We start from the raw sequence: 26,977 nt of genomic DNA, 5'->3' as shown, positions 1-26,977 counted from the left end.
GTATCTTTACTGAGTAAAGGATTCATTGCATGTGTCAGGATATTAACCCAGAAAACCAACTACATCTTTAAAAAAGGCTCCTCAGTATTTGGAGGTTTAACCATTTAAAATGCGCACAAAATCACCTTTCATGCGTCAACTCAATTGATTTTGAAGATTTGAAGGATGAAGACAAACAGTGCTTTTTATTACTCAGTATACAGCAGCAACATCAACCCCAGAAGAACTTTCCAATCTTCTCGTCTCTGGCCTCAGACTGCAAGAGCCCTAGGTTAGAAAGGATTAAATGGCCCAGGGTTCCTGCTCCTGTTTGCTCTCTAGTGCCTCCTGTTGGATGTGCATGATGACTGTAAGGTGAGGACAGGATCAGGCTTCCCACTCACTGCCCCGGTGAAATAGCCTGCCCGCACTTACTGATTACTATTTATGCATATACCTTGAGGCATGATGCTATAAGGTGTGCAGGGCTTATATCCTCAGGAAGAAGAAAACTGGTGAGGAGAAAAGAGTATAGCATATTGAATTGTATTTATCAATTGCAAGCATGAATATGTTTAATATTGAAGTCTGAAATCCAAAAGTATTGATGCAGCCTTTTTTCAATTTTCTCTTGGACTCTCCTCCTTTGTTGAATTTTCACCTGCCATGTTTCCTCTTTCAGGCTTCTCCGGGATTATTGCAACTACAAAATTATGATTGGCTGACTGCAAAAATGAGGTGAGCGTGATGAGCACTATTGATTTGCTTCAATGTGGTTCTTTCAGCAAGGTGACCAGGACTAATTAAATAATGTTCCCCCCAACTTAGGCAGGTAAGGCTGAATGAAATGCAGAACAGGGATGATCTTGTGACCTTTCATCAGGGAGTCAAATAGAGAGACTGGCCACACCTTTATGAATCTATTTGGTTTGTTGTCCCCCTACTCCCATCTCTGCACAAACTCTTTGAGTTGTGACAGGCAAATAGACTTCAGACTCTTCTTTACTCAGTTGAGATTAGAATAGTTAGGTGCTTGATGGCTGGCATGGACACGATGGGCCGAAGGGCCTGTTTCTGTTCTGTATAACTCTATGCCTCTATGAGATGAGGTCTGCTTACTACAAGTCTTCATGAATGAAAAGTGGCAAAGTGAAAAACTCTTGATACGCATGGCTTGTGACCCTAAGCATCAGCTGTTGCTAGGACACAGCTATCTGCAGACTTCATCTGACCTCAACATTTAACCCACCTTAACTTTAAAATAAAATACATCTTGGAAGGCAGTAAAAATGAGCACATTGATATCCATGTTTGGGTATCACCCTTGACTTAGTGGTCACACACTCACCTCTGAGGCTTAAGCACATAATCCAGACTGACACTCCCAGTGCAGTACTGAGGGAGTGCTGTACTGTTGGCGGTGCCATCTTTTAGATTAGACGTTAAACTTAAACCCCGACTACCCTCTCAGGTGAATGTAAGTGTTTCCATGTCCTTATTTCAAAGAAGAGCAAGGTAGTTCTGCCAGGTGTCTTGGCAAACATTTATAACTCAACCACAGATCCCTGAAGGTTAATAAGGTGGTTAAGAAGGCATATGGAATCCTTTCCTTTATTAGCCGAGGTATAGAATATAAGAGCAGGGAGGTTATGTTGGAACTGTATAACTCATCGGTTAGGCCACAACTTGAGGACTGTGTGCAGTTCTGTTCACCTCATTACAGAAAGGATGTAATTGCACTCGAGAGGGTACAGAGGAGATTTACGAGGATGTTGCCAGGACTGGAAAAATGCAGCTGTGAGGAAAGATTGGATAGGCTGGGATTGTTATTCTTGAAACTGAGAAGGTTGAGGGGAGATCTGATTGAAATGTACAAAATTTTGAGGGGCCTGGATAGAATGGAGGTGAAGGGTCTATTCACCTTCGCAGAGAGGTCAGTGACTAGGAGGCATAGATTTAAAGTGATTGGTAGAAAGATTAGAGGGGGGATGAAGAAATGTTTTTTCACCCAGAGGGTGGTGATGGTCTGGAACTCACTGCCTGAAAGGATAGTTGAGGCAGAGACTCTCAACTCATTCAAAAGAAGTCTGGATATGCACCTCAAGTGCCATAATCTGCAAGGCTATGGACCAAATGCTGGAAGGTGGGATTAGAATAGGTGGAACGTTTTTCAGCCGGCACAGACACCATGGGCTAAGTGGCCTCTTTCTGTGCCATAAACATTCTATGATTCTATCACTAGAGCAGATTACCTGGACATTTTATCTCACTATTGATTGTGGGACCTTGCTGTGTGCAAATTGGCACCATGTTTCTCTCACTACAACAGTGGCGATTGAGCGAAGTGTAAACAAGTTGTCAGTTCACTATTGACCAATTTGTGCTGCTGCCACAAGCAAAAGTCACTCCCATGATGTCAGTTTTTCAGATCTAATCATCAAGATTGTTGGGTAGTTAGGTTCTTGCCACGTTATTTACACCTACATTTGTTTGGTATAGCTTTTTACTGCTCTATGGTCTAATAGCTGTCAAACTAATAAAGCTGGATGCTTTGTATGGGGTTAACTGGTTCACATTAAAGCTGGGAATGACACAAAGTTCTGCCACACCCTAGACACTGAACAAAAATAAAATTCAAATCAGAAAGACATGAATGTGGGATGGACACTTGTTGGTGTGAATCACCATCTGAGTCATCACAAAGTAATAGGATTGAAATGATCAGAATTATGACTGTGCAGTGTTTTGGACAGGTGGTAATGGGGTGGCTGGTTCTCACTGTTCACCTCCCAACTGACTGCAGTCGTGTTTTGCTTAAAATGATGAGTTCACCTCTGAGTGTTTTACTTGTCAAATAAACAGACAGTGACAGGTTTTCTTGTAGGTTTAAAAGAGAAGATTAAATATTTATTGAACAATATTCATTTCCCAAAATGTTTGTAACACCACTCATGCACACACTCACTCTCATATGCATTCTCAAGAGAAGATAGATAGAAGGCAAAGGGTAAGGGTTCAAAGGTTGGTAGGTGTTCATGGTTTACAGTAAACCTGTTGAATCTTCTAAGTAGAACAGTCTCTTTTAATGATGCATGCCTGGGTTGTTTGTAGTCTTGACTTGTTGAGGTATTGTAGATTTCTGGTGGTTATGATTTCAGATTGGAGGTGGTGGGTTGCTCTCAGTTCTCTGCTGCATCAAGTTGAAGTGTAGAATTCGCAGCAGGGCTCCTTCCTTGTTTTGGCTGGATCGTTCCGCAGTCCCTGGCTTGACTGCCTTCTGTGATGTTGCTGTGATCTCCCTCCCTTTCTCTCCAGAGCTACATTTTAAGGTGAACATCTCTTATATTAGCTTCTGTTAGGAGACGCATGGCCCTCTCCCCTGTCATAACCACACAATGAGCCAAGATATGATAACCATGACCATTTGATGTTTGAACGGGAATCATTCTGTCATGATGTATCTACTTCACACCTTCTTTATTTCAGAAGAACCCACTCAATTCTGGAATGTCTCTTGTTGACTTCAGGATGGGTATAATTGACACATCTTAGCCTGGAATGTATCCTTTAGTCCTTAACAGATAGTGAGGCAGTGTTTGAATACACAAGGCTAGGTCATCTGACCTTTGGTGGCCATCTTTTTCTGCATTGTCCCCTTTTTTTAGAAAGTAAAGTCAATTTTAAAGAATACCTTGAATAAAGTTCGTATTTTAAAAGTAAGAATATGATATGTCTATACTGGGCATGACAGCAGTAAAATAAAAAAAAAGCCTGTTGAAATTTCCAAAAAAATTAAATTTTTCATTGGGGATCACAATACATTTTCCTTGTATACTACACGTTCATTATTCAGCATCTGTGCAATATTCTCTCAGTAAAATTATACATTTTAAGATGGGGTGGCATCTTTTTCGGCTGTGCCATTGCTAAATAGCAACTTGATCCATAGTGCTTTTCCTCTATCTCAGCTGACTTAACAAATGATCAAACAACTGTCGTAGATGGGGCAGGAATTTCAAACATCCTTTGGTCCTTTACTCAGGTTTCACAATCAAAGCAAATGGTGGGCACAACCCCTCAAATCTCTCACTTTGTGGGAGACCATTGGTATCATTCTGATATCAACAACATGGAAGTGCAGGGGAAACACACAGCAACAAATCTGCTATTGGCCATTCATTGCTGCAAGTCTCCATTGTAACCCACTTAATAAAATTAGTTCTTAATGGCATGACATAACACAAACTTTGATAACATGGAGCACAAATTAAGCCAGGAACTAAAAAAACTAGCATTTATATAGCATATCCTCAGTATGTCCCACAACACTTTATAGCTATCAGATTACTTTGTAGTCACTGTTGTTATGTAGGCAAATGTGGCAATCAATTTGCACCTAGAAAGCAAGATAAATTATTAGATGAAGAGCAAAATACCGCAGATGCTGGAACTCTGAAACAAAAACAAGAAGTGCTGGAAATATTCAGCAGGTCTGGCAGCATCCATGGAGAGAGAAGCAAAGTTAATGTTTCAGGTCTGTGACCCTTCATCAGAACTCCTGATGAAAGGACACAGCCCTGAAACATCAACTTTGCTTCTCTCTCTACAGATGCTGCAATAAATGATTCGATGTCTCTTTTGGTGATGATGGTTGTAGGAGAAATGTCAGGCCATTGATCAGGAGAACTTTTTAGGGATAAACTTGTGCCCATTTAGCAGGTGGAAAACAGGGGCACAAGGGTCCAATTTAGGAGGCCAATCTCCTGTGCCCGAACCACATCCTGTACCGTATTAGTTCAGGCACTCCGTCCCTGACAGCCACCTAAAAACACTCTTTTTAAGACCAAAAACAGAAACTAATTTACTCTTAAATCAGTAGGAGTCACCCCCACCCCCTCACTGATTATCACTCCCTTCCACCTTCCTCCCTTTGCCAGATTAACCTCAGATCCCGAGCTGGCACCCTCACTACTCAATTTCAATCTCTCCCATCAGCTGCCTCTGGGGCTACAATTGGTGCCCGCAGCTTGCTGGTACTCTAAGGCTGACTTTTCCGTGGTTCTGCCGTTGGCCCCATTCGGTGCATGCAGCTTTGCGATGCACCAGGTCCCTATGTTGCTGCAATAATGCAAAGGTAACTTTTACAACTACCAGAGCAAGCAGGTATGGCCTCAGTTTAACAGCTCATTCAACGATAATGCAGAACTCCCTCAATACTACACTGAAGTCTAGATTACATACTCAAGTGTCTAGTGAGGCTTGAACCCATCTCCTTCAAATTTCGAGGTGAGAGTGCTACCCTCTGATTCAAACTGATGCTCAGAAGGCAATTTCAACCTCCAGAAAGGGTGGGTTTGGGTCGAATAGGAAGTTCAAATTTTAAAAATTTCAAACCCAAACCCGACCTGCTTCAAACTTGCCCATTTCGATGGAAGCAGGAGTGGGAGAGCAACCAACCCACTCTCAGGAGGCAGATCCTCTCACTTAAATATTTAGTAAGGTTTCATGCCTCCGTTCCAGCTTTAGCACTGGCTTGCTGGATTTTCCAGGCTCGGAGATGAGGAGTGCTGGATGGAACAAGTAAGTACCTTTCCAGAACTGCTTGTGGGCCAGGAGAAACAGGAGCGCTTCCCCCACCCAACCCCACTCAACGAGCTACCTGTTAACATTTCCAGAATTTGGACACTCTCTCTTGGATCTGATGCCTTCCTGATGTCCTCCTCTCAATTCCTCCAGATCCACCCTGCGATCTCTTCCATGGGACCCCTGAAAACCTCTCACACACCCCCATCATATTACCCCCATTAATGCCCCCTCCATAATCCTATCTCTCCAGACTTCCATCGATGACCACCACCCCCCGACCCCCAGTCTCACCCTTCCTCCTCTAAACTCCCCAGCTATGGCCGGGAAGTGAATTCCAAAAATGGTAATTTGGCAGAATTTGAGAGGCACCCAACTAGGCTTTATGGCAGTTAAGAGTCAACCACATTGATGTGGGTCTGGGCCAGACCAGGTAAGGATGGCCAATTTCCTTCCCTAAAGAACATTAATGAACCAGATGGGTTTTTATAACAATCGACAATGGTTTCATGGCATCATTACTGAGACTAGCTTTTAATTCCAGATTTTTTTATTCTTTAATTGAGTTTAAATGCCATCAACTGCTGTGGTGGGATTTGAACCCCTGTCCCCAGGGCATTAGGCTCAGCCTCTGGATTACCAGTGCAGTGGCATTACCATTATGCCACCATCTCCCCCATAGTTTCAATATATATTAAGTCAAATTTCCATATGTGCAGACCTAGTAGAATACACGTCTCAGAATGGCCTCATAATTACAAACTCTGATCATAGTCCAAACTGAATCCTTACAGTCACTAACAACATAATCATTCCTTTTGGTTACAAGTTCAATTTGACCCATTTTTTTTTTCTGCCCAGCGCAGCCCATTACACAGAACAGGATTTCACTGTATATTTAAATCTCTTGTTTTGGCAGGCATGCAGCATGGAAATTAGCAAACATTCTGGAGAACATTTGTGATATTACTGAGAAGTTCAGGTTCATTAAACTGATGGATTTCTGCGCATTCTGAAATACTGAAAATGACAGGACATACAAGTTCCTGGATGCCTAAAGGTAGATGTGTTAACTTGTTACCTGAAATCATATCTGGTGTCTAGTATTACCAAATTAGATAGCAATTAAGCTGATTTGAATCCATCATTTTTCTGACACATACACCTACAGCAAACATGCATTCTATTATACACAAATCACACATATTCTGTCAATCAGGACTTGTCACGTCAGATCATCTCAGCATGAATTGAATGTTAGAGAAGTTCTTTCTCACTAGTGCGGATATATACTTTAACCATCTATCTTCCATCTTAAAGGATATTACAAATGACAAGGCATTGCAGCGTTAATGGCAGTTGTAGAGAACAAAGTACAGATGAAACATATTAATAATTAATAAACAATATGTAATCTGAAATTAATTTTCTCCTCAGCAGCTGGACACCCTCATCATTTAAAATCTGTGATCTGAATGTACTTGCAAAGCACATATATATATAAAAAAACTCATGAAGAAATTTTTTGAATTAGAAATTTAATTGGAGCACTAAATCCTTTTCCAAACAATCACCAATCACCATGACGGCCGGAAGATCAATCAGTTTGATGGCCTGCACGTGACATTTTCAACTTACAATAAAGTGAAAATCAGTATTGTTTGAGAGAATCATTATGTGGGGAGGTATCAAGTGTTTGGGCAGAAGAATTAGCTGAGCAATTACTATTGGGGTGAAATTGCTCTGTTCATTACTTTAGCAGAGACTCTAATACATTTAAACAAACAAGTTAACCCTTCTATTGAAACAACCACCAGAGGCATATTATACGAACACCTTGAGCGCTCGTCTCCTAATAGTGGCAAGAATCACAACTGGAGTATTGTATGTGTGTATGAAGGAAAGGGCATTAGACTCAGGTCTCAGTGAAATAAATAAATCCTTATACAGTTCACATAAAAGAAAAGGAAAAGCTCCACGTATAAAAATAAGGCAGCTAAATTAAAAATAAAAATAAATTGAGATGGTAATTTGTTTTCAAAAATATAAATTAAAAAAAAATCTTCAACCAAGAACTAAGTCACTGAAATGAGATGGCACAGGTTAACCCTTCTGAAATATTTTTGGATTTGCATGTTTGATAACTGCAAAAATGATATTTTACAATGATGCTGTTAAGCAAATAATTATCTTACATAAAAAAACTTGCATTTATATAGCACCTTTCAGGATGACAGAGCCAATTAATTTTATTTTGAGGTGCAGTCATGGTTGTTTTGTGGGCAACCAATTTGTGCCCGTAAAGTCGCACTAACAGCCATCAAGATGATTGACCAATTCATTTGCTTTGCTGCTGGTATTTGAGGGATGAATATTGGTCAGGGCAATAGGAGAGATCTTCGAAAAGTGGCATGGGGCCTTTGACATCACATGAACAGGTAGGCAGAAGCCTTGATTTAGATCTCAGCCAAGCAACAATCCAACACTCCCTAGTATTCCACTGACATGTTAGCCTAGATTATGTGCTTGAGCCCTGAAGGGGACAGGGCTGCTTGAACTCACAAACTTCTGATTCAAACATAAAAGTGTGCTATGCACTCAACCATGTGAGCAGCTTGTTCCCAAGTGGCTAATTTGGATGGGCTGGGAAATTCAATGAACAGTGAAAGATCTTTCCTATTTTTCCTTCAATAAAATTTGTCCTGAGTGATCGCTGTTCGAACTTCCCATAGGTGGCACTTACAGTTTGAAATTTGCACCAACTGGTTTCTCTAGTTGCTTGTTAGATAACTTCTCTATGTCATGTAACCCTTAGCTGCACCTTTTGAATGCAAGAGAAACATTTCTTCCTATCCGTTTACATGCACAATGCTTTTCTTTATAAAACAGTCAGGTAACCAATCATTAAGTAGTACATGCCACCACATACCGGCAGATAATCAACGTGTTCTATTCTGTTTGAACTCCAGTTGCACTTGAGTTGAGTGGCATTTGTAAACAGGTATCCATTGTTATACAGTCAAATCTCTTTGTTGCAAACTCATGGGCAACAATGCTTTTCGTTAGGCATGCGTGTTATCCAAGCTTTGAGTCCCTTGAAAAAATACAATAGGGCCGGTGTCGTAGCCAGAGAAAAGCCCTGCTTAAACGAGAAGTTTAGAAGAGTCATTCTGCAATCTGATGCTCCCAGCAAGGAGTGGTGCAAGTTTAGGCAATGACGGGTGCACAATGATTGGACAGAAGCTGCCCTTCATTTCCCAAGATGTTCTTCCCGCAAGCACCGCTTCCCTTTGTGAGTACCAGAATAATGGAATTACTCACTCTAGGAAGAGAATTTGTAACAGTCAGGTGAACGATCAATAATTCCCTTTCCGAACAGGCTCACTTTTTTGCCCAACAAAGAATAATGCAGTTCTCATATATTAGAACATCAAATGGTTCTCTACCATTATAGCAGAAGATCACAAGAGGGTTAAATGAGGGAACTCATTCAGTCCACCTTAGCTCATCTATTCAGAATAAAGAAAATCTTCCATTCTCTCTTGCCCACAATAACATCATGTGTCTTCTCGACTCCACCCAGAAGGTCATCCAAATGTTGATCACTTTTTGCATGAAGAAACGCTTCCGGGCATTTGTCCAAAATTTCCTTTTCACCAGTTTTCAAACTACATCAAACCGATAATGGGATTTTTTTTTTTTCCTTTTTGTCCCAAGCTGTTCCAAGCATAAACCACTTCTTGGCCAAAAGACTGACCTGCTTTTGGTGCTCTGCCCCTGTGGTTCTAAAATCAACCACTAGGAGGTGTGCATGATCAACCTGGGTGAATCCTTCTGAGTCCTCCTTTCCCAGTGATTAAAGCAAAATTCTTTCAAACCAGGACACCTGAGAGTTGCTATCTTACTCAATCCAAATTGGACAGCGGGTAGAATATTAGACAAGGGACAAGGTTTCGAACAGGGAGTAGCTCCAGTTATTAAACAGGTCACATTTTATCATTTACACTTTGTGAGTCTAATTATTCTAATATATGAACTTTTTAAACTCTCATTGTGCATTTCACAGTGAATAAAACACGCAGTGCATGTTACAGAGTCAATAACCATCACTTCATTACGCTTCAGTTTGGCAGGATAATGGCCTAAATTGTAATTAACTGTTATTTGTTTCATGCTTAAATGAGGTTACTGGTGAATACAGCATTCATAGTAGCACACTTTCCCCATAATTCACAGCAGAAACAGAAACCACTGTATCAATAATAATGACTACACATGCAGAAAGGATCACTGTGCACGACTGGGCCAAGATTATGAATGTGCGCATTCCAGTAGAGAGCCTCACCTGCTAAAAGCACCACAGGAAATTCATATTAATGTATGGAAAATTATGGCGAGCTCACCCACCATTTTCTGAACTCTCACCAAATGAGGGTCTCCAACAGGAGAGCACTGGCATTAAAGCAGCTCCTATGGGTTAACACACTGAATATTCCATTGGAAGAAAGACCTCTGTTTACAGGTTAGAGAATTTGTTAGGATCTCTCTCACACATTATACTTCAATATACAAACTATTACTTTCTCTGAGTGGGGAGAGGAGCAGCACATCAAGGACACAGATCAAATGGGTAGCGAAGCACTCCTCTAATGCTCAGGTAGAACTGAATCAAGTAAACTAATTAAGTGTGAGAAGTCAAGTATTTTAATAGCTTCCCTGCTTGCCTTATGGCTAATGTTAAGTAGTTGCAATGAGGGCACCATTGATGTGAACTGATGGCCTGTACTCCTGTGGCATCTCACTTGGCAAAACCATCACACTGCCCTTTTCTTTTTAAGTATCTCTAGAAATAATCAACCCTGAAAAGTAGTATTGTGAATTGTTACAACACTCAGAAACACCTGCTAAAGTAATGAGAGTCCTAGATATAGTTACTACAGCACCTTCCAATAAGATAAGCAAGGTAACAATATAATCCATTCCTTGCACCATCTCTGCTATATCACTTGTGATAGTTCTACAAGTCATGTAAAGGATTATTCCCATATTGTAAATAACAGATGTGTGAGGGACATAATTTTCTGTGGTTTTCCATATTCATTTGCAATGCTTCACTATCGCTTTAGCACAGGTAAGCCCATCATGTAAAGGGTGTACGCATATTTTCTATTTGATATCGTAGAATATTGATTAAGTTGCCACAATCGTATGATCTCACATTGTTTACAGTGCTCCTTTATATCACATTTGCAATTCTCTTCTTCACATGCCTTAATAAAGTTATGGGAACACTGCACATTTTGTTCTGCCTTAGTATACCTACTATCCCTGTTCTCTGGTGACAAGGCCCATCTGCCACCTGCTCTTGTCTGTGTCCCAGCGACAACTGTCGAGCAGCACCAAGATTGATTATCAGTCAAAAGCAATAACAGAGCACCAGATTTCTGTGGGTTAAGCTTGCTGATCCAGCAAGAGTTGGTATGAAATTTCAGCATTGCGTGCCAACATTTTGGTGCTGAAAGAACAGCAGTGCATGTCGCCATGAAATACAGCCAAAAGAAACACAAACAAAGCATAAACTCTGTCCTCCCAGTTTAGCCTATTAAAAGAGAAAGTGCAGCTGGAACACTTGCAGTAGCTGTCGCAATACAAGGACTAGTAAGCCTAGACTTTCTTTTCAGCATTCATCCTTTAAACTCTATGGCGACTAATTGTACCTCAGCCAAAATATCACAATTAGATTTTTTAATTTAGATTACTATCTCTTTTAAATGTTTAGTATTAAAACTGCATCTAATTTAACATATTAACATGTTATAACATGAAAGAAGTCTAAACAATGTCATTTTCAAAGTAAAATGAGTCCTTGAAGAATTGAAGATACTTTATGATGGTAAATCATAAAGCACTTAGAATTGTAAAACCCACTGAGATTTGCAATGCAAAAGGAAGGCATTTAGCCCATCATGTCTGTACTGGATTATATATGTGAAGTGAAGATTTCATCAGTATATTTTAGAATGGATTTCCCCATTTAAGCTCTCAAGGTAAATGTATATTAATCATTTTCAACAACAAAACTGCGAGTGGGGGTGTTTCTGTAAGCAGGACAGCATATCCCATTAAAATGCACACTATTGGTTCCCCAAGAGACTTCCACTGTGTCTGTCAGACAGTGAATTAATTAATGCAGCAGTGTTTCAGTGTATAAAATGAGCATACTTAAAATCATAGTTCATAATAAACTGGAATGTAAAGGAGCACAAATGTATTTTGCTTAGTAATGCTAACCAGATAGATATATTGCAACTTTCAATCAAAATCCTTGGCAGTAATATTTTTAAAAGTATGAATCTGTGATTAGAATTGCAGAGACACAAGTAGAAACTCATCACCACAGTTAGTACACGTAGCTTTCATACAGCTTTCTACTTATTCACAGCTGGAAGGTGTATATGTATGATTCTCACAACTGCTCTGAGTAATGAGATGTTTAGTCCAACTCAACATTTAGTTCAAGATTTGGTATCTACCATCAACTGGCATCCAGCGTACCTCTTTAATCTTTTTTAATTCACATAAAATTGTCCACAGATGTCAATGAAGGATTCCTGATCTGGAAGTGAGTATGGGTTTTGGTTTTGAACCGTGAGAGGTTTCCGGGTCAAAATACTGAGTCTCACTTGTAAGTGGTCATTTTATAAGTGTGTGCTAGTGATGGGAAAGTTTGCCCTGAGAGCGTGCCTATTAAAAATTGCCACCATAGTGTAAATGCAACCGTCTGTACATTTTAAATAAAAAAGTAAAGGAAACAGCAAATGCCGAAGAGGATCTGAAACAACAACTGAAAAAACTCTGGAAGGACACAGGAGGCCTGCCAGCACTTATCAAGATAAAAGGCAAATTCTCACAAAGGGTTTCAGCTGAAACGCTAACTTGACCTTTGACCTGCTATATATTTCCAGCATTTTGCTTCTTTAGCTTTGTACCTTTCAGTTTTTTGGAAGGATCCATAAACGGCTCGCCAGTTGAGATGTAAACGTCAGCATTATGAGGAATGTCCTTTGGCTCAAATGCTTCTCGGCCACTTGAAAGAAATACCCTCCGTGCAGCTGAGTTCAGATCGAGCTTTGTAGTGCAGGCCTCCAGTAACTGAGAATGGAAATAATATCCCATCAATAAAACACTAAAAAAATGCTTTAAATATACTGTTTTAATCAGGAGACAATTAGATGTGATTAGACATTTCATCATGGGTTAATTTCCATTTTCTATTTGTAGCAATATCAGGAATATGTAAACCAATTTCACTCCTAATAATTCAAAGCAATTGAGCAACATAAATAATACAAGAAGATTGGCATACAGCGCTAAGAAACTGAAATATCGGATAATTTGATTTCAAGGTCAATTAATTAAGAGAAGCCTATAAAGAGTTTCCAATTTTGCTGTAAATGGTGCACTGAGGAAATCAACTCCTATTATTTTTTTCTAAGTAAAACAATTGCTGTATTTAAATCTACCATTTACCGCTTTAGGGGAAAAAGGTGACATTAACCTCTTCAGCAATTGGAATAGTATGAAATTGCAACTCTTGTGAAGTTCTTTCCTGACTATTACTTTGACTCTTGGTAAGTTTTTTTCCTAGTTTGCTAAAGTTGAATCACCCTCATTTCAACTGCATGGCTGTGACATGTTGGGCAGAATTTTCAAGGGCCCATGGGGGCAGGTCTGGAGGTGGTGGGAGGAAATGGGAGGAAAATTCATTCAGGATGGCTCCACAACATGTTCCCACTTCCACTGGATTCTGCAGGAGGTGGGGCAACGGCGGGACAGGTTACCCAACCGACCGTGTTGGGAACCAGTTAAGCCCATTGAAGTCTTTATTAAGGACACTCTCCCAATGTAACCTGGATTTTCCAGCTGGTGTGCAGAGTACCCATCAAGCCAGGAGGCCATCCGTGAAACATTGGCGGGCTCCCAGTGACAGGCCAGGTAGCCTTTGGAGCTGGAGGCTTCATTCAATGGGGACGTTACTGTGTTAATAAACGGCGACAACCACAGCTCGTAACTGTGGGAGGGGGGGACTTTCCCCCTCCTGTTCGACAGCCTAAAGCTTTTGGTCCCTTTATATGCACCATTTGTGGCCAGTGACCGGGAACGGAGGTGCCCTTGTGCTTCCCTACATACTTCAGCAGCCCACTCGTCTTTCAGTACGGGATGCCCTCTTATTGGCCCTCCAGACCAGGCAGCCCGCTCGCGATCGTTAATTGGATTGGGCTTCTGGGGCAGTCACTTAATTGGCCTCTCCTCCAAAATCTCTCTTGGTGTCCCACCGTCGGCAATTCGGGATCCTCGACCTGCATTTCATCCCGACAGAGGGATCAGGAAGGAAAATCCTGCCTGTTATTTCAGCAGAGAGAACTACAGGGTGGATAGAGATTTGGGTCGATGCTGTCTACAGTTAATTAGCAACATTTTCTGGGTGCTATGAGTACCCTTGGAGTTCCAAAATGGCATCTGCAGTACGCGCACACACTGTGGGGTGAATCACACTGGAAATCATATTCCTGCAGGCATTAACACACACGCAGTGATCATCTGCAAGAAATTTGCACAGCCGGCAGATCATGACATAAGTCAGCAAACAACACCGATTTAACACCAGCGCTGCCATTTTGGAGCTCAACGCTCCATCCAACATCCTTTCTTAACCTCACGCAACTGAACACGCATTCAACAGCAGGAAGGACCCCTCACCCGTGCTATTTAAAGGGACAATCAATTACTTACAGGTTATTGGCTGGTTGATTTCTTCTGGCTGTTGGTATGATTCTACAAGTGTTTGGTGCTTTCAATAGTTTCTGAAGTTGTAGAAGTCTACACGGAGTGGCATGGCAGTTGCTGAAGGACTTTTTGCTGACTTCAAGGTTTCTGCAGAAACCAGTTGTCCCAGTTGTGGATGCACTGGTAGGCATCCCCTTTAAATACAATGTGACTTGGACAATGAACAGAAGCCATAAAGAGCAGGACAAGCTGCTGGAAGAGGGAGGAGGAGAAGGACTCTCAGCAGGACGACATATCCACACAGGTTGTTCAGGGAACAATTCTCCAACCTGAACCTCAGTGAGGAACAATGGGCTGGATTTTGGGCTGGAGGCGGGGCTCCCGGCGCCAGGCCGAAAAGGCGGGCGGAACCCCACCTCTGTCTTTCCCCCTACCCCACCAGAGCGAAACTTCGGTCTTTTAGTGTCAAAGTTTTAGGAGGCGTTTTAAAGACTTTAAAGAGCTGGGGGTCCTACCTCCAAAAGCTGCCAGCCAGTCACAGACCCAGGCCCAGCAGTGGAACTCTGGACCAGAGGTAGGTGAGGTGGAGTTGCCAGGGCAAGTCTGGAAGGCCCCAGCGAGGTGGGGTGGGGGACTTAGGGGTGTGGTCATTCAGTCCAGGGGGAGAGGGGTCCCAGGAGGTAAAGTTGTTCCCGGTAAGGGTCCTCTGTGGGCCACAAATTTCCCATGAAGGAGGGATGCCCCTCTCAAGACTGCAGGGAGGGGGTCTCATTTTACAAGGAGGCCCCTCCGCCCCCGTCGCTGATAAGATCCCAGCAGGGGCGGGAAGCGGCCCTTAATTGGCCCTAAATAAGCCACTTAAGGGCCTCAATTTGCCCCTGGGCGGAAGGCCACCGTTGGCCTATCCCGCCCCCGGGAAGATCGCTGGGCGACAGGGAGGTGACAGGCTCTCTGACCCTCCACCCCACCCCCACCAGCCATCATGATTCTCCGTGCACCCCCCCACCCGCCCCCGCTACTGGCCACCTCCGATCCCTCCTCAGGGGTCCCGTAAAATCCTGGCCAATGTGTGAGATGTCAGCACTTCAGTCAGGACCTCCTTACTGAAATCTACCACCTGCTGCAGCCACAACAGCAACCTTAGAGTAGATTGAGGACTGCATTGCCAGATGCTGTGAAGTGACCGTGGCGGTTAACGTTTATGTGCCTGGCACCTTCTAGGCTTAAGCTGGAGATATTTGCAACACTTTGCAGTTTGCCATGCTCTGTTGCATAAGGGAGGTCACTGAGACCCTCTAATCAAAAACAGATGAATACTTTTCATCCACTGTTGACAGAGACAGTTAAAACGAGAGAGCAAACGGCTTCACTAGAATTGCAGACTTCCCTGTGGTGCAGGGTGCTATTGACTGTACATTGCTTTGCGGGTGCTGCATGTCAACTCTGCTCTATACCGGAACCGAAAGAGATTCCACTCCTTCAACATCCAGCTGCTGTGTTATCATAGGAAGTGAATCATGCAACACGATGCCTGGTATACTGTCGGCAATCATTATGCCTTCATTCTGCAGCAATCCTCTATGCCAGCTGCATTTGATCCACCGTGGCAAACCATAGGTGGTTTCTGGGCGACAAGGGCTATCCACTGATGACATGGCTGTCGACTCTGGTGCGAACCCCATGCACATGTGTGCAATGTGCATGTGATGAAAGTCATGCGACCATACAAACAGTGATAGAGCAGAGCACTGATGTGCTGAAAGGAGGAATAGGAGGAAAAGGAAGGAAGGAGGCAACATATACAGCCCCTTTTGCCCAGGTTGTCAGTGAAGTATTCATCTTAGTGTGATACTAGTAACTGCAACCACAATCCGCCATTCACCAACAGTCCCATGCCTTAGCTCCCCTCTGTCATTGACCGTCACACCATCCACTTGGCCACAATACAAAAATAAAAGCCACCACACAATAAACATTCCAAACCAAATTTATAAATGAAATTGTGCTATATCCATACAAAGTCAATTAATCACCCTGGTGCATTCCCTCAGTGCCTGGCTCCTGACATTGACTCCTGGCATCGATCATCCACAGCTATCTGCTCCCACTGTCTTTTGACCATGTGTTTTGAGGGCCTCCCTACCCCCTGCAGACACAGGGCATCTCACCTCCTTTCCACCTCCTCCACCTAGACCTCCAGCGCAGTGTGTGAAAACCTTGAAGCCCGCGCTCTCCCCTATTGTGCCTTTCTCAGGTCAGATTCTCTTCATTATAGACTCCCAGCACCTGCTGCAGCGACAATGCACCTCTCCTTTGGGGGTACAGGTTAGCTTTAAGCAGTGCAAGCTAGCTTTAAGTGATACTAGCCACTCATGATATTGTCCTCCTGCTGGTGTGTCCAGCCAATGAACAATGTGCTGCCTGTATTGCAATCAATGGGTGCAGGTTAATCACACATCATGATAGAGCAGAGCACTGATCCAATTTCGCCCCCAAAGACTCTTTCCTCATATTTGAACTAGAACAGAGGTTTTAATATTGTATCAAACATATATAAAGCAGATTGTATTTTCATTGCATTGCTCAAAAATCAGGTCAGACCCCAACTTCTGACTTAGACTACCTGGTGTCAGTGCAAAGCTGAAATCAATACACACTGAAGCTATGCTCGTAGTGCAAATCCACCCTTAACTGTAAGAGTGTCGTAGGTTTCCCCGATATGTAGGATTTACCCAACAGGTGACAATATCAAAGATGGACCTGTCAGGTTCTCTATGGCTGGAAGCAGACAAGACTCCAGGTCTTTGCAGTCACTGGCACCAAAAGATCTGGTAAGTTTATCTATGGTGGTGGTGTACAGGACATGCGGCATTGGCACGGTACAGAAAAGCATCAATAGAAACCTCAGCGATTCTTCCTTATGGTCAAGGAAAGCATGTTCTCAAGTAAATGTCAAAGAGATATTGATACTTACAGAAGTAACATGGTCACTGAGGTATACAGCCTACCAGTCACTATAATATGCCTGTAAAGTTATAATAAGCAGATCTTCTATTTTTCTCCTGTTTTTGCATTGGTGAAATACAATTAAAAGTAACTGTTATTGTGCATTCCAAAATTTGATTGATTAGACTTTTAAAATTATTTTGGCAATGAAGCATAAAAATGGTGCAATGGTTGATTTGTAATGTGTATTAATCTCAGTTGTTTTAATAGGCAGCACTCTGATTGTTACAGCAATTTATTTTTAATAGTTAGAGGAGGCCTTTTGGCCATTCAAGCCTGCTCTATTATTTTGTTAGGTAAGGTGCTAACTTTTATCTTTTTCAATCCACTTGCTTGCCCTTTTCCTTTATCCCTTAATACTCTTCCCAAGTAAACATCCATCTCCCTTTAAACAGCTCAATTGATTTCAAATCCTTGACCTTCTGAAGCAGTGCCTTCCACATTCTACGAACTCTTTGGCAAGGATTCATTCTTTAAAACAAAATTCATTTGAAAGTCAAGATATTCTGCTATTTATCTGCATAACACTTTCAGTATTTTGGCCCATTTTATTGTATAAACACACACAAAATGCTGAACTGCTCTTGGGTACAATGGAGGGATCACTACACCATCAAGTAGAGACACCGAGTCACAACTATCTTTGTATTTTTCAATGGGAATTCATTTTCAAATTGATTGCTTAAAAGATATGTTGTGAATACCTCAAAAATAGAACAGAAAGGGGTCTACAGCTCTAATGATGCCACTCGAGGTAGAAGTTTTCCTGGATCCACTTTCAATCGCAGGCCCAGCGCTGCACAGGTAGTGTGTGCCCTAACCGAGAAACCCAAGGCTAGCTCAAAATTTGGGTCTGAGGCTTCATTAACATTTTATGTGCAAGCTGCTGACATATGTTGTACTCCACATGAGGCTGACGCAGTTGAACAACATGAATGTCGGTCCATTTGCCTCGCTGTCAACACCCCGAGAGAAAGAACCCGGAGGGAGTTCGAGTAGGCAATAGGAGGTGATTGTGGAGTCGGGGGAGTACTCTTGCTCCTCCTGGTTCCACAAAAATATATTATGAAAATCTCTTTAAAAAGAATACATCTTTAGTTGGCAGCCATAGTGATGCCAGAAGACTTCTGACTGGGGGAGGCTTTCCATCTGCCCCACTTATTGCTGCCCAACTTCTGTGAGGTGTCCGAAAACAGGTGTTAGGCTCATTCATCAAAGAAAGAGACCAGGCACCTGCTTTAGGGCAATTTTGCGTCAGATATTTAATTAAGGATGGATGTCAATGCATTGGAAGCAGTTCAGAGAAGGTTTACTAGACTGATACCTGGAATGGGTGGGCTATCTTATGAGGAAAGATTGGTCAGGCTAGGCTTGTATCTGCTGGAATTTAGAGGTGACTTGATTGAAACATATAAGATCCTGAGGGGTCTTGACAGGGTGGATGTGGAAAAGGTGTTTCCCCTTGTGGGAGAATCTAGAACTAGGAATCACTGTTTAAAAATAAGGGATTGCCCATTTAAGACACAGATGAGGAGAAATGTTTTCTCTCAGAGGGTCATGAGTATGGAACTCTCTTCCTCAAAGGTGGTGAAAGCAGAGTCTTTGCATATGTTTAAGGCAGAGGTAGATAGATTCTTGATAAGCAAGGGGGAGAAAGGTTATCAGGGGTAGGCAGGAATGTGGAGTAATCAGTTCAGCCATGAACTTATTGAATGGTGGAGCAGGCTCGAGGGGCTGAGTGGCCCACTCCTACTCCTAATTCATACGTTTGTATATTTTTCTTCAAGCACAGGATGTTGGTGCACAAAATTGGGCTTCATTGCCCCTATTTCACACCCCAAAGATGAGCACAATGAGGTCCAATTTGTACCCCATGATACTACTAGTAGGAGCCTCAATAAATAATAATCAAGGATAATAATTGAGGCTTGTTTAGCCTTTAGGAAGATGATCATCACTTTCATTGCCTAAAAAATGTGAAATTGTTGAAGAATTTGAGAATTAAAGATGAAATTTATTCAACTACCTGTGAGAAGCAAGTGGAGCTGGAAATGATTCTCAGCATAAATATTATACCTAATGCCATAAAGAAAGTCAAACATCAGCCATTACCAGTTTGATGCTAGATGCTGTTACTTTTGCAGAGACATCACTCGTCCCATTCTTGTAGGCCGTCACTTTTATGATCCACTGCTGACGTTTAAAGAGTGGCTTTTCTTTGCAATCTCGGCAACCTGACAGAAGCCTTGAAGATAATGGAGACTGTGTCTTCCTGTACAGAGTGAAATAAGTCCAGGGTATGAAACAAGCAATTATGAGCAAGATGCAATAGTAGTGATGCATGGTTAAAATACTTTAAACAAGTGAATTATGAAAGTAACATTTGCGCCACACAATCTCCAACAAGACAGAATCTAACCATCTTCCCTTGACATTCAATGGCATTACCATTGCTGAATCCCTCACCATCAACATTCTGGGTGTTACCATTGACCAGAAACCTAATTGGACCAGCCATATAGATACTGTGGCTACAAGAGCAGGTCAGAAGCTGGGAATTCTGCAGTGAGTAACTCACCTCCTGACTCCCCAAAGGCTGTCCACCATCTACAAGGCACAGGTTAGAAGTGTGATGGAATACTCTCCACCTTCTTGGATGAGTGCAGCTCCAAAAAATTCAAGAAGCTCGACATCCAGCTGCCCACTTGATCGGCACCTCATCCACCACCTTCAATATTCACTCCCTTCACCACTGACGCACAGTGGCAGCAGTGTGTACCATCTACAAGATGCACTGCAGCAACGCACCAAGGCTCCTTCAACAGCACCTTTCAACTCACGCTCTACTACCTAGAAGGACAAGGGCAGCAGACACATGGGAACACCACCACCTGCAAGTTCCCCTCTAAGCCACACACCATCCTGACTTGGAACTATATCGCCATTCCTTCACTGTCACTGGGTCAAAATCCTGGAACTGCCTTCCTAACAGCACTGTGGGTGTACCTACACCGCAAGGACTGCAGCGGTTCAAGAAGGCAGCTCACTACCACCTTCTCAAGGGCAATTAGGGATCGGCAATCAATGCTGGCCTTGCCAACAATGCTTACATCCCAAGAATGAATAAAAAAACACAGGAAGGCTTGAGTAAATTATTGTTTAAGAGTTTAGGAACATAGGAACAGGAGCAGGTCATTCAGCCCCTTGGGCTTGTTCAATCATTCAATGAGATCATGACCAGTGGATCTCTGCTGACATTGCTCATGAATAGTTGGGGGTCTAGAGCATGGTTGTGGTACTTGCTGCTAATCTGACCTGTCACTTTCAGACAACCATTTTAATTTTAATTTTTTTTAAATTTAGAGATACAGCACTGAAACAGGCCCTTCGGCCCACCGAGTCTGTGCCGACCAACAACCACCCTACTAACCCTACAGTAATCCCATATTCCCTATCACTTCCCTACACTACGGGCAATTTACAACTGCCAATTTACCTATCACCTGCAAGTCTTTGGATGTGGGAGGAAACCGGAGCACCCGGCGAAAACCCACACAGACACAGGGAGAACTTGCAAACTCCGCACAGGCAGTACCCAGAATCGAACCCGGGTCCCTGGAGCTGTGAGGCTGCAGTGCTAACCACTGCGCCACTGTGCCGCCCTAAAGTGACACAAAACATGGAAGTATCAATAGGAAGATAGCAATAGACTTCAAGAGGACATAGCAGGCTGATGGAATGTCTGAACACATGGTAAATGAAATTTAATGCAGAGAAGAATGCAGTGATACATTTTGAGAGGAAGAACGAGGAGAGGCAATATAAAATAAAAGATACAATTCTAAAGGGGGCGCAGGAACAGAGGGATTTGAGAATATATGTGCACAAATCGTTGAAGGTAAAGAAAGCAGTTAATAAGGCATACAGGATCCTGGGCTTTATAAATAGAGACATACAGTACAAAAACAAGGAAGTTATGGTGAACCTTTAGAAAACACTATTGTGTCCAGTTCTGGGCACCACACTTTAGGAAGGGTGTGAAGGCATTAGAGAGGCTGCAAAAAAGATTTACAAGAATGGTTGCAGGGATGGACTGAAGAAGCTGGCGCTGTTCTCCTTAGAGAAGAGAAGGTTGAGAAGAGATTTGATAAAGATGTTCAAAATCATGAGGAGTCTGGACAGAGTAGATGGGGGAATGGGTTGAGATCCAGTGGACACCGATTTAAGGTGAATGGCAAAAGAACCAAAGGCGACATAAGGACAAACTTTTTTAAGCACCAAGTGGTTAAGATCTGGAATTCACTGCCTGAGAGTGTGGTGGAGGCAGATTCAATTGTGGCTTTCAAAGTGGTATTGGATAATTATCTGGTGAGATATGGGGAAAAGCCAGGGGAGTGGGACTAGCTGATTGTTCTTGCAGACAGCTAGCATGGACACGATGGTCTGAATGGTCTCCTTCTGTGCAGTAGCCATTCTATGATTCTGTGATTCAATCTCAGTTAATTCCAGCTTCTTATAAACCGTTGAGGTCAATGCAAAAGCAGTTATCATTACTGTTTGTATAGACTCCAACTCATTGACTGGCATAAAAGTTAGTTTTGTATCTATCGCAAAGAGTGATGTCTTGGGTATGAGTCTGCAATGCTAAATGGAAGACCTTTTTATATATACTAGCAGATCTCCCATGGCATTGCTAATGACGAGAAATGACAGGAGTGTTTACGCACAGTGCTTTATTTTGCGTGATGTTGCAGCTACTAAGAACAAAAGTCTAATAATGATTGAATAACACAGGATAATCAGTAAAATTATTGTTTTATCAGGGAAGCTGATTGGAATGCGATTCTCTGTTTCAGGTTGCACCTCAGGAGGACCTGGAACTGTAAGATCATTTTGCATCTGTAGCAAAAGCTACTTGGAATATGATGTCTGCAGAAGTTAGTCAGAGTGGGGGTCAAACTGGTTTATGACAGCAATGCAGAACACGCTCAGAGTGAACGGGCAGCCTATTATATACATTTATTTTGAAAAATACTGACAATTTTTTAAAATTTCAAACCAAGTAAAAGTGAAAGCGAGATTAGGAAACAAGACTCCGAAAAGAGTTTGAACCATCGTTATCTGAACTTCAGTGGAAAGAAAATTGGGCTTAGTGAAAAATCGGCTGCCGATTCAGTATAAACCCATATCACACTGCTGGCGTAGACCAATTTCAACAGCCAGCATTTTTCAAAGATACTAGCAGATTTCCATGGTAAATCAGTTCTTATGTTGTTTTATAAGGTCCAAGTTATAGAAAGTAATATATAATGTATTATTCTGCTGCTAATCTGAAACTTTCATCCCTTGATGGCCTCAAAAGTCTAATTTTCATAAAGCCTCAGTGGATGAAGTCAAAGCTTTACAGCATTTCATACTGCAGGTAACAACGCTGACCTTTTTCTGTGTTTTTAAATGTGATCTGTAAGGTCATTTAGAGATTACAGGTATTCTAGCTCTGGTGTCAAATCATTATCTTTGTTTCTTTCTATCTTTTGGGTGCGTGAAATAAAAATTTAAGTGTGACCCTTCAAGTGTAACAGACAGGATAGAAGTATGAGTATGACTTCTGATAGGAAATGTGCTCTAGATTTGTACATAGGAGTCAACCTCTCATGATACTTCAATCGACATAAATAAATATCAGGAGAGATGTAAAACAGGCTGCTGATTTGCTATCATCATTGCAAAATTGAGATCATGTACACTTCATGTAAAGCAGGGTTCGGGGGGGCAGTGGATTTTGGAACCAGAATTCACTGAAATAATTCAGTCTTCATTTTAAAGTGATGCAATCTGTTAATACTTTTATCTAATTTATTTTGATTATTTATGATTTTAATAGCAAAACTTAGGACAATTTGGAGAGCACAGAAGTAGAATTGCATGAAGCATTATAGTTGATATAGGCTGAGGAGTTGGGTGATACTCAACTGAGGCACTGAAACGTCACCACTGGTGGAAGAGTGTAATTATAGTGTGGCAATTTTGCACGGGCAGTTTCCATCATAAATGAGGCCCTAGAATTTATAATGTAATATGAACAAATGCATATAAAGTGACTCCCAACTTCCTCTGCCAGTGAGAAGCCAAAAAATCTAGGGTAAGAAAGGTAGAAAAGAATCAAAGAGGTAATGACTTCAGTCACAAAACAATCTTTAAAAAAGTGAAAATAAACCAGTCAATTCCTTTTGAGTTTTTCTACTGAAATTTACAAGCATCCACAATTCTTGAATTTGCCTATTCCCACAGAAAATATATGACCATTGGTCTTAAAGAGACAGGAGAAGTTAAAAAGAACTCCATCACATCAGCTAAATGGAGCAACTGCACTCTAAACTCCAGATTGCCCATGAGCAAGACCATGAGAGACCCCTGAAATAGAATGGGCAGACCTTCTGGACCCACTCGCAGCCGGGTGGTGGAGGGTGGGGGTGGGGTGGGGACGGGAACCTGCAAGTTCATGGAATCGGCTTTGCCATGGCTATTTAACTCAGCTACGGCATTAGCATCCCACTTCTGGGTTTCCTGACCAATCCTGACAGTTGGAGACTCTCTACTTCAAGGGACCCCAGCAAGAGTCACAATGTCTCCGTTGCAGAACTGTGAATAAAGATAGAGCAAGCATACAGATGGAGGCTCAAGATGGGAAGGCTGCAGCCAGTTCTCCGAGGCATTCCTGCAGGTTATGCTGCAGGCTGTAAGGGCCACCTCCCAGGAATGGATAAAAAAAAAATTACCTGACTGATCCAGGGGGAGCACTCAGACATCTTTTGATCCTTGGAAACCGAAGGCCGCATTTCTTTTTACGAATTGAAATGCTGCTCTCGCAATCTGAAACCACACCACAGCTTTCGATTGAATTTTGGAATCTTGATCTTCTGGACTGTGAACAAGTAAGAGATCCAACTGGAGACCGCAAAACCGGTTTTGCTCTTTGTGTACGAATGCGGATTCTCATTTTATATGGTGATTTGCCCTTTCTAAATACAAAGAGAGACAATAAAGCTTTTAACTCCAGGTTCCATAATTACAAATTAAATAGAAAATTCAGATTTTTACTTTATTTAGCTAGATTCAATGAAACATCTGTTTAATGGTTGTGGACGTTCTAATATCCATGAGGTTCATTCCACGATCCCCAGAGTGGAAGATATGCTTGAAAGGAGTGCAGGTTGGAGACAGGGCTACAAAATTGTATCACTGATTCTCTGAACTGTATCTTTTCCGAACACAGCTTCCAACTGTGGACACGAGGTCACTGAGTTAGGCTGTGTTTATTAAAAAAAAACACAAAGTAATGTTCCAGACTTTGTGATGTATTTATTGTTTCAAAGCTGATAGAACTTGTTCAGTGGAATATTTTAAAGCAACAAATCAAGAATTGTCCAATTTCAACATACACCGGGGCTGGATTTTACGTTGGCCAGACGGGAGCTAGCCACCAACATAAAAGTCGGTGCCGAACCCGCTTCCGTCCAGCCTGGGGATCCGTCCCACATTTTATGGGTCCCCAGGCTTTAATTGTTCCAAGGCAGGACTTCCACCCGCTTGAGGGAGGAAGTCCCACCTCATTGAGCTGCCGGCCAATCAGCGGGCTGGCAGCTCTTAGTCCCAGCAGCGCTGCCGGGAGTGGTGGCCACTGTTGGGACTGCAGCCCAGCGGAGGATATGGAGCCAGGCGTCCAGGTAGGTTTGGGTTGCCTCACTGGGGGTAATCAGTAGGGCCCCAGCGAGGTAAGGGTGGTCGTGTGGGGGCAAGGGTTCCTGGGGGTAGTTGGGGAAGTGGGGACGGCGCTCAATCGGGCACCCTGTGCCCAATTGTCAAGGCCCATGCCTGGGGCACTGAGAGGCCGCCAGCTTTTATTGGGCGGACTTTCCTGGCTCCAGGATGCCCGCTTGCCATGGGTAAAATCCGCGTGGATGCGGGCGAAGGCCCTTATGGCAACTTAAGGGCCCTGATTGGCTTGGGGCAGGCGGCCCGTTTTTGCCCCCCCCCCCCCCCCCACCCTACCTAAAGTGGGGCGGAGACGGGAGCGGATAGGGAAGGCCTCCCGGAGCCTCCCGCTCCATTTTACGCCGCCCCACCACCATCCGTCTCGTTGGGGTGGTGTAAAGGTCCGGCCACCATTTCTCTAATTTGAAAATAATGCAAAAAATAACAAATAAAAGCAAAATACTGCAGATGCTGGAAATCTGAAACAAAACAAAAAGTGCCGGAAATACTCAGCAGGTCTGGCAGCATCTGTGGAGAGAGAAACAGAGTTAATGTTTCAGGACTGTCATCAGAAAAAATAACAAATCCTTGGATCTCATCAAACCTATCTATTATTATAGTGTTCGTTTCTATAGCGAGTAGACACAGCTCAGTCCAGCGGAATCCATGCTTTAATAATTACGGTAATTGCGCCAAATCAAATGACAGCTCTTCAAAATTCATCCATTGACTTTGAAGCACTTTGGAACATCCTGAAGACGTGACAGATAGCAGGTAAATGTGAATTCTTTATTTGAAATGAATTCTTGCATTCTCTATCTCGTACTCAACCTATTTTTTATGGTACCACAACAGAAAACTGGTAATCTCTTTCTCATGAAGACTGTTTTGTGGAGAAAAAAAATAAAACTGGAAAAAGTCACACAATCACAATTTTAGGGGCTTGCTCCATTGGGACTATGGCTAAAACATATTTTTCGGCCAGAGTTGAGGGGTCTTAGCAGTTGGCTGTACCATAACTGATCTGAAAGTGTTGGATATTAAACTTTGGTGTCTAAAATGATAAAAGTCTTCCATTTCCCAGTGCTACCTTCCCTTGGCATAAATAATTGTCAAAAACAAAGATAAATATGAACATTTAATTCATGCTGCAATGCTAATGGAATTAAAACAGTCCCTGAAATAATGCTGCTGTCCTGAACTGAGGCACAAACAGCACAAATTGATTACAGTTTGTAGTTAATAGAAATCTTTGTTGAATATTTGACAAAAACAAAAGTCATAAACAGTCTTTTGAAAACTGATCTCAAAGTCTTCTTCCAATTAAATATGAGGGGTCATTCCTTTCCAGGACAGGAAGAAACACTGTCTGCTGACTCACTCTGCTCCATATGTGTGAAAACATCAGAATATCCTTCTTTGCAGAAAATGACAAGGAATTGGAGTGGTGAAAGAAATCTAGAAAATAACTATTAGTTTAGAAAACTTCATTCTGGACTTCAGTATGATCTGAAAGATACTTTTCATGTCTATCGACTGGATATAAGCCTAGAATTATTATTAGTGAAGATTAAGAGGTGATCTGATAAAGGACTTCATGTTTATAAAGGGTTATAAGAGGGTAAATAATGACAGATTGTACATATTTGTTGGTGAGATTGTAATGAGAGGTCACATATTTAAGATGGTCATAAAGTTGTCAACAAGGAAATTAGAAAAAAATTTACTACACATAGGGTGGTTAAAATATGGAATTCTCTGTCACAAAGTGTTACTCAAGCAGAGTCTGTAAATTAATTTAAAACGCAATTAGATCTTTTTTCTTTTCTTTTGGGCCTCCTTATCTCGAGAGACAATGGATACGCGC

The 26,977-nt window shown here is 42.2% G+C and overlaps 1 protein-coding gene across 5 annotated transcripts in view; it reads right to left on the bottom strand.

The window, feature by feature from the left end:
• LOC137377181 (doublecortin domain-containing protein 1-like) overlaps window positions 1-26,977 on the bottom strand; it is an 822,721-nt gene that overhangs the window by 567,162 nt on the left and 228,582 nt on the right. For all 5 annotated transcript variants that reach the window (XM_068046610.1, XM_068046609.1, XM_068046608.1 and 2 more), the window contains 3 exons: window positions 24,135-24,377; window positions 19,468-19,627; window positions 12,552-12,714 (listed from right to left, as the gene is read on the bottom strand). In XM_068046610.1, coding sequence (XP_067902711.1) covers window positions 12,552-12,714; window positions 19,468-19,627; window positions 24,135-24,377 — 566 coding nt within the window. The remainder of the gene's footprint in view (window positions 1-12,551; window positions 12,715-19,467; window positions 19,628-24,134; window positions 24,378-26,977) is intronic.

This window comes from Heterodontus francisci, chromosome 14, assembly GCF_036365525.1.
Source record: "Heterodontus francisci isolate sHetFra1 chromosome 14, sHetFra1.hap1, whole genome shotgun sequence".
NCBI classification, from domain to species: domain Eukaryota; kingdom Metazoa; phylum Chordata; class Chondrichthyes; order Heterodontiformes; family Heterodontidae; genus Heterodontus; species Heterodontus francisci.
This window is presented reverse-complemented; position numbering and strand designations above follow the sequence as displayed.